The sequence below is a fragment of the Nanorana parkeri genome, unplaced genomic scaffold (genome assembly GCF_000935625.1).
Source record: "Nanorana parkeri isolate BGI_ZX_2015 unplaced genomic scaffold, ASM93562v1 scaffold317, whole genome shotgun sequence".
In the NCBI taxonomy this organism is placed as follows: Eukaryota; Metazoa; Chordata; class Amphibia; order Anura; family Dicroglossidae; genus Nanorana; species Nanorana parkeri.
In genome coordinates this window covers 1,393,046-1,402,211 of record NW_017306585.1, presented here as the reverse complement: position 1 = coordinate 1,402,211, position 9,166 = coordinate 1,393,046, and the positions used below count along the sequence as shown (strand labels likewise).

At 42.5% G+C, this 9,166-nt stretch overlaps 1 protein-coding gene across 3 annotated transcripts in view; it reads left to right on the top strand.

Moving 5' to 3' along the window:
• Positions 1 to 9,166, top strand: part of GRB10 (growth factor receptor bound protein 10) — a 70,302-nt gene that overhangs the window by 16,652 nt on the left and 44,484 nt on the right. For all 3 annotated transcript variants that reach the window (XM_018558052.1, XM_018558050.1, XM_018558051.1), the window contains exon 3: positions 8,218 to 8,374. In XM_018558052.1, the coding sequence (XP_018413554.1) occupies positions 8,218 to 8,374 (157 nt within the window). The remainder of the gene's footprint in view (positions 1 to 8,217; positions 8,375 to 9,166) is intronic.

The window sequence follows — 9,166 nt, the reverse complement described above, 5'->3', positions numbered from 1 at the left end:
TAAATCTGTGTTTTTCCGACCCCCCCCCCCCCCCCATACATACACGCATGCGTCGGGTGCGCATACGTGTGAAAACGACGATTGCGCCCATTACGCCACACGTTGCATATCGTCGCGAACAACGCAGTGAGAGCAATAATTCTAGGGCCATCAATCACTGATGACACTAAACTGATGAGCGGTAAAAGCTTTTAAAGCGTCACCTATGATCAATTTTGGGTATGGTATTTTTTGCGATTTTCGAGTGTGCTCAATTTTGACATGTTCGGTGTCTACCCGACGTTACCCCGTCTTTACCCATATTTTTGGTAAACTATTAATCATTGTTTCCTAACAATAATTTTTCCTTAATATAGTAAAAAATAAAAACCCCAGTGGTGATTAAATACCACCAAGAAGCTCGATCTGTCCCCAAAAAATGGTATAAATTAATTTCAGTACAGTGTTGCATAACGGAATAAATTTTCAGTCAAAGTACCGCAGCGCTAAATACTGAATAATAGCCTGGCCAGGAAGGGTCTAAACACCTGGTTCAAGTGGTTAATGAGTTTGGTTGCCCTCCTCTGGACTCTTTCCAGCTCAAGGACAGCCTTTCTGTGGACTGGTGCCCAAAACTGTACCGCATACTCCAGGTGAGGCCGAACCAGTGATGTGTAAAGTGGCAGAATTATAGACTTATCCCTGCAAAACATTCCCTTCTTAATACTGGACTCTACTTGCTTTGTTTATAGCAGCCTGGCACTGCAAGCTATTCAGTCTGTGGTCTACAATGACCCCCAAATCTTTTTCCATTTCTGACTTCCCTAGTGGAGTTCCCATTAATGTGTAATTTCGCTTGCCTATTTTTAACCCCAAAGTGAATTGTATTTCACACCCGATCACCCTGTTCAGAGCACTACTTCTTGACATCCAAGAACTCCCATTTATATTCCAGTTGGCTGCTACCTGCTCTGACTTTTTGCCTCTAATGGCTAATCGGAGCAGGGATGTCAGCCAGGGAATGATGGCACTCAGATACTTTTTTACTTGCTTGAAATTCTGCTTTTGCACAGCCTGCCCGTGGAGGAGCATGGAAGAAGAGGAGTGGGCTTTGGGGGAGGAGAAGCTCCATACTCTGCTGTTTCTTCTGAGTGAGTGATGATGCTGTTGTCACTACTTTCACTCAGCATGTAATTGGAGCTGAGCCCTTTCTGGGAGTTTCTAGTTCTGTGCTTGCCCAGCTCCTCTGCCCCTCCCTTCATCTGCCTACATAACCTTTTATGCAGCTGCTAGGGGAGAAACAAAGTGAACTCTGCTGGGGCTGCTGACATCACATTTCAAGATGGCAGCACCCGGCAGCAGTCCCGGGGCATTTACGTGTTAACACAAGGGAGGCTCTTACCAGTAAACATGCATAAAATGTGCACATAATATTTGTGTTTAAATAAATGGCCTAGCAACAGGGACTCTGTAAAGAACTTAATTAGAAAGACTTAAGTCTTTCTTGGCAACTGTTGAGGTAATGAGCACTTTGACTCATTCCGTAAACAGTGTTGTATATTCTGACCAGTCAGGGTTATGTAACCTCTATGGCATCTTATATAGGGTGCAGATGAGAGTACTGTACCTAGCATGTCTGGACACGCACCACAATTTTCAGTAATCATTAAATGAAACCCCATGGATGCTGAGGGTGGGAGTGGAAAGCAGTCAGCTGAGGCTGGAAGTGTGGCTGCAACTTCATGAAGACTGTGACCGTTGAATAATAGTTAGCATCTTTGAGCTCCTACACCATTAAGTGGGTGTTCACTGTACATGGCTTGTGGTGTGGGAGTAAAATAACCCCCCCCCCATCGCTTGTGTCTTTGGCATTATTAATAGCCCCCCCCCAGCATTGTCTGAGGCAGCAATAATAAACCTCTTCACTCGTGTTGGTGGAAGCAAAAATAAACCCTCTTTCATTGGTCAGTGGCCGCAATATTAAAGCCTCCCTCTTCATTGGTTGCCAGTGGTATTAATGTTAATCCCACCTTCATTGGTGGTCAGTGACCATGTTAAAGCTCCCACCATTGGTGTGAAGTGGCTTACTTACCTGAGCACATGCTTTTCATTCTTCTACCTCTCTCCATAGGGTCAGGATTATACTTCTACTATCTCACCGTTCCCACATTCTTTCAGTGCCAGGTGCTGTAACACTCCAGCACTCATCAGCCTGCTGCCACTCTGCAATGTTGATGGCAACCGCAGCACTTTCTATTGCTGCTGGTTTTGTTGCTACAATTTGAGATTTCTTCCCTTGTGTCCCTTGTGTCTGACACGTGTCAGAGAGAGAACATGAAGCGCAGGGAACTCATGTTTTTTGTAGTGAATGGTTAGAACCTCCTGTGATTTAATTTATTGCTGTCTGGGTTGCCATGAGTGAACATCCTCTTGTACAGGTGATGGATGTCAGGATAGGAAATAGAATGGGGGCAATGTATGGAGTACTGGGCATGCCTAGCCAGTTGACTTCTAATGTTTACTGTTAAAGTGACATTAAACCCTCCGATTTTTTTAACATAAACTAATACTGTAATGTGTGCCTTACTGTAATCCATGGTTGTTTCCCTTCTCTTTGCTGCTCTTCCTTTTAAATCCTCATATCTTCTCATGCTTGGGGACAACTTCCCTTTGCAGCTGAGTGCCTCTTCCAGTAGTGCTGGCTCAGAATGTGAATCGACAGACACCATGTATCCATTCCAGAGACAAGGCAGTCTGCTGCAAAACAGAAGTTCTGCCCAGCATGAGAAGAGATACGGATGTAAAAGGAAGACAAGCAAAGAGAAGGGAAACAACCATGGATTACAGTAAGGCACACATTGCACTATTATGTTAAAAAATCTGAGGGTTTTATGTCACTAAGTCCATGTAGGAGATCTTTTGCTCTGTTATGCTGAGCTTGCTGTATGTGGCTGGTTGTCTGTTTGAGGCAGGCTATATATGTGTCGTATCCAGTCCTGCAGATATATCTTTCATACAGAGAAAGACCTAGGGGAGTAGGGTAATGTACATAGAACGAACAGCTTAGGTTACTGTTGGGCATTATATACACAAGCACAAAACATGTTGGGAGAGTAAAACCACCATCACCACCACCAATGTTTTTGGACGACCTAGTCACTAGTTCCCAGTGAAATATTTCAAACCATCACCAGAATGTATTTTGAATTGTAGCTCTTATAGCCGTTCGTTTAAGAGAATGCAGTTTCCACTGGAGCCAGTAATGCAAGTGGGCAGTATTATCACCCCTAGATCCAGGGTCTTCAATACGGTTATCATGGAGGGGCATCAAATATGTAACAACCACTAAACCCAGAAGTAAGGGAATAGGCAATAGAAGGTCTGCGTGACAAAGCTTAACTGATAGTGACAGAACCTTTAGAAATGATAGCTGGCCATTCAACACTTGTGCTCAGGGAAAGGGACACTTGGAACATCCTAGACATGGAGATATTCTTGATTGTAATAAAGTTTAATTTAATTAGATATTTTGCTTGACCTATTTAAAGTGATGCTAAACTCAAATGTTAAATCTTAAAAATGCATTCAAGTACCCTAACTATTACAAAATGTATACCTTTGTGTATCACTCGGGTGTAGATCCTCCAAACATCTCTGAATTGGATGCTGAGACAGTGTCCTTCCTTCTGGAGGGTGGCTACTTTTGTTCCACATGGGGTGTGTTTTGTAAAGTAGCCACCGCTCCAAGCTCGCTCCCATGATGGACTACAATCTCAATGCAAATTGGTAAACTAAACATGAGATTGTAGTACATCACGGGAGCGAGCTTGGAGTGGTGGCTACTTTTTTTTTTTTTCACAAGCCCCATATGTGATGGCACATTGGAGATAATGGGTTCTTTTAAGGTGACATTAGGGGTCTATTAGGTCCCTAGTATCACCTTTCCACTTCAATAGCTTTAGCTGGGGGATGACAGGTCCTGGCTGAAGCAGCTGACTGTAAACACAGCAGGCAGTTGCTGGGATCAATAGCCAGTCTTCTATTGGCCATTTCAAATTGCAATAGCAGGCTGGCTACTGCACCCGTCCACTGCCTGCTTACTAATCGGCAGAGGGACCTGACCGAGGAAAGTTCTCATTTATGTCCTCCTCTGCTGATTGGCAGTAGCCAACCTACTATTGCAATTTGAAATGGCCAATAGTAAGCTGGCTTGTGGGTACAACGGCTGACGGCGGTCTCTCCTCCCCAGTGGGCCCCGGCTGCAGCAGTCTGTCCCCCCTTCTATCCCTGCTGCCTCTGCGGACGCAGGCGGTGATCGAAGGAGACAGACCGCAGCAGGGAGGAGAATGGAGGGGAGCAGACCTGATGCGGTGGCGGAGGAGGCTAACAAACCAAGGGCCGGGATGTGATTTCCAGTCGCCATGGCGACCTGAGATTTGTCGAGCCCTGATTTTAGTGTATATCCCAGGTTGTTCTGAAGCCACCCTTCTAAACATCTGAATCATTAGCAAAAAAAGTTGAGCAGATAATTTTATTCAGTGCATCTTCAGTGTACCGTATGCTGGACAAAACATTTATGTATCGGCCTCAAACTGTTTCCTTTTTAAATCCTTATCTTTGCATTCATATGTACCGTATATAGTGTGAAAGTGGCAGAAAATGGCTGTGAATTGTAATTGGCTGAGATCTATTTTCTATTTTGTCTAGATATACCTTGGGAGAACTAACCCTGTGCTTGATCACTGCAGATTGTTTTTATATCCTTGCGTGTCACTAAACTACTAACTGACCTATCAGTCTGGATGTCACAACACTTAAAACTCAATCTTTCAAAAACTCCTCCCTGTGAACCTTCCCCCAACTTTTCCTTTGAAGATTGATAACACATCTCCCTCGTCATTGGCCTACCTCTACACAGGCTATCCCCCCTTTCAGTCTATCCCCCCTTCAGTCTCCCTTTCAGTCTATCCCCCCCTTCAGTCTATCATGAATGCAGCTGCTAGACTCATCCACCTAACCAACCGCTCAGTGTCTGCATCCCCCCTCTGTCAATCCCTACACTGGCTTCCAAAAGCCCAAAGGATAACAGTCAAAATATTTAACCACTTACAAAGCCATCCACAACTCTGCCCCCAGCTATAATTCAAACCTGGTCTGAGGGCCTGTTCACACCAGTTGCAGTGCGTTCTGGCCAGAACGCACTGCCTGGCATTGCAGCCAGCTAACTTTTTATTGGGCAAGGAGGGGGCGTGGTGGGCCATTTAAGTGAATGGCACCGTAGTCGCGCCCTCCGGCCGCAATGCGATCGCCCGCACAGGATTGCAAGGCACAATGTGCCTGCGTTTCGGTCTGGTGCGACGCGATCAAAACAGTGCAGCATTATGCAGCTATAATGTCCCGTGCGGGCGATCGCAATGTGGCCGGTTGGGCGTACCATTCACTTCAATGGCCTGCCAGGTCTCTTCCCCCCCCCGAAATAGTGAGCCGACCACAATGTGATGTAGTGCATTCCGGACAGAATTGGACCGGAACGCACTGCATGTGGTGTGAAGATACCCTCATAGTATCACCCTAACTGTCTCATCCACTCTTCCAAAGACCTCCTGCTTTCCAGCTCCCTAGTCAACTCCTCCCATGCTTGCCTCCAGGACTTCTCATGAATCTCTCCCATCCTCTGGAACTCTTTACCCCAACCTATCCGTCTATCTTCCACTCTGCCTTTAGCTGATCCCTTAAGACATCTCTTCAGGGAAGCCTATCTCACCTCAACCTAACCACTCAACCATCACGTTCTAAAACTATTTGTACCCACACAGCTACCTCATGTAACACTTGCCTCTCCCTTTTAGATTGTAAGCCCTCAGGGGCAGGGCCCTCCTTACCATCTTGTCTTGAATTGTAATTGTAATGTCTTCCTTAGTTTGCGCAGCGCTTTACAATGTGTTTGGCGCTATGTAAACTTCTGAATAATATTTGTCTTGTTACAGTAGAAACATTATTGATAAACGGTTATGCAGCATACATTTTCTCTGAAAGACTACACAGATGTGGGCTTATAAAATTGGGGCAGCAGCAAGTGTGCAGAGTAACTTTTAGGCTCCAATCAAATAGCGGTAGCATTTGCCACGCGAAAACACAAATGGTAACATCTGCGTGGATTAGGCACGTTTGCGGCTATAGTAATAGCTGCAAACACGCAGAATCCACCCCTAAAATCACACTAACTATTTTGTGGCACACCACAATAGTCTGAACAATGCACATTGGAATGCATTGTTTCTTGTTTAGCGCGTTTCTGCGCAAATCGCTCCTGTGTGAGTGGAGCCTTAGCAACCGATCATGTTGTCTACTCCACTATCTACTGTAAATTGAAGTCTCAATTAGTTGCAAGCTACATTTTGCTAATCTTGCTTTTGCACTGCTTTTTGTGCAGTTTTCTAAGATGTCATTATACATAGAACATCTCCCGGGGGGGTTTTTAACACCCTCTGAATCTGTAGTTTTGAAAAAAAGAAAACACGTAGAAAAGTGGCTCGAGCAATTAATGCAAAATGACTCTACCTGCATTTGTTCATTGGAACTACAGCCTACACTGCATTCCTTTAAATGCAAATCTAAATCCGTAGCACAGCAGACAACCCTCTAGTGTCGTCTGACCTCATCTGCAAAGGGAAATAAAGAGTTATCCGCACACCAGAAGTTTTAGATGCTTAAGTTGCATGTGGATGACATCAGCTGCTTCCAGGCAGGGCTATTGTGTGTGCAGTTTGGCACAGCAATCAGGATTCAGAGTACACGCATGCTTTTGGCAGAGAATTGTCCCCCCCTCTTTTTATTTTTTCTTTGAACTTATTATCTTGGGGGTTTGGATATTATGTGGGTGGTCATAAAACAGATATTTTTCTCTAGGGTGGCCTTTTTTTTAATTTTTATAAACGCTTTAAAAAAAAAGGGAAGTCTGCAAGAGTGTGTGGGAAATGATTACATCAGTCACAGGAGGACTACGATTGGTCTGCAAAATGTGGTTTGATTCACAACCTAAAAGATTGACTGTGTAACCCTTTGAGAGGAGCTCTGGAAGAGTTGCCTGCCTTTCTCCAGGAACAGTGCCATATAAGACTGGCTACGTGACAGGTACAGTACAGTAATCCGTTGACACTGTGTATTGTACCCTGAGTGTGCAGCTTTTAGTCTGCAAGAGGGGCTTGGAAGGCAAAAAAGGAAAAATATAAATATTTCAAGAGGCAATCTAGACTTAAAAATGCCATCTTGTTCTCCTGACTGCTGCCTTTTACATGCAGTAGAGGTAAGAATTTTTATATTAAATAAATCCTCTAATGGTATCTTCATTAGTTTGTGTTTCACCCTCTACACGGAATGAGTGCATTGGCACATGTGATTTCATGTAAATATTTGTATGTAGTACATATATCATCATTTAAAAACCCATTTATTAGATCATCCTTGTGCACAAGTTTAAATGTTCTAAAAATAATTTAACACGTCTTTTAATGTGTGTGCATGCATGTGTTTCACGTCATAGCTTAGACAACCTGCTCCTTGTATACATATGTGACTGTGCAATATGGGTATTTTTCATAGTTCTAGAATGTAGAATTCTGCAAAGGTGTTAGGATTTTCCTGGGGCTAGTTATTATGCATGTCATAAACCAATATGGTCTTGCAGAGGGAAAATTATATAACAGTTAAATCATTTCAGAATGAGCGCTATATGTGCTGCGCAGACGTACAGAGCATCTATTTAAATTGCACTGGCAACCTGGTCTAAAAATTAAGAGCAAAAATGTTAATGTAGCAATGCTGCCATATCTTTTTAGATATAAAGTGATACAATGTATGCTTTAATCCCTTTCTTTAAAAAAAAAAAAGTGTTCTACAGATGTCAGTTATGGCATCAGTTATGTACCTATATTTTTCCAGTTTGTTGGGAGTTTTTAAAAGACAGACCAGAGAAGCACAAATACCTAGGGTATACACAGTTGTTCAACCCCCGCCTTTTTAGAAAGTTGAAAAAGTAACAATAGATTCACTTATCACTGCAGTGCAAAGTGATAGTACAGCTTAATTAGTTCACAGGATTCTAAAGTTTCACCCGTAGTGGTAGCATGATATATGTTCTTAGCACAATGACATCAGTTAGGCAAAAGATAAGGCAAGGTTATTGTTAATGCATTGTGATAGACCGTCAAGCTATTAAGTGTGTCCTTTATGTTACAGGTGGTTAAAGTCTTTAGTGAAGATGGGACAAGCAAAATGGTGGAGATTCTAGCAGACATGACAGCCAGGGACTTCTGCCAGGTGCTGGTTTACAAAAGTCATTGTGTGGATGATAACAGCTGGACGCTGGTGGAGCACCACCCTCACCTAGGATTAGGTAGGGAATGGTCAAGGAAGGTGATCAAGACTTATGGAACTGCTATATTTTGTTTCACTGGACTTCTACATAGAACTTGCTTTCTAGGCCTACTCTCCTTCCTGCACTGGTTTAATATTTTAATTATTCTTAACATATTCTAGCACAGTCATTTAAAAAAAAAATTCTTAACAGATGTTTTAATTGGCAATTATATGATCACATTTACAGTTCTAAATTGGCAAACTTTGTGACAATTTAGCATTAGGAAGTACAAATAAGCTCAACACAATGTGCAAATACTAGAGTTCAGTCTATAAGCAGTAACTATCTTGATGTATACAAACCAATTACCATGCTTGGGTAGATGCACTAATAAGATAACTCCTAATACACAATATTAAACAGAATTGCTGTCGTAGGCTTGCAATTCATACCTATAAACTGTTCTGTATCTTTCACATTTTCACAACAGGTGACCAAAAAAAATAAATATGTAAAATTAAGGTGTAGATTAAACCAATGTAAATCTAATTGGCAAGCTTTAAAGTCTATTATAACAATTTCAGATGGATTGAGGGATATTGTCAAGGCTTATATTGTCTTAATCTGGGCCAGATCTATAGCTGCTTTTATTAACGTTTTATTTTCTGATCTATATTAGTGGTAAAATGATTGACAAAGTTTTACATATGGGTCTTTGAACTGGCCCTTTTATTGCATTTTTAGTGGTAAATGGAACAGAATTTCTGAACATAAATGTTTACTGTCCATATTTTGCTTTTGGATTTGCGATACTGAATCTATCAAGAT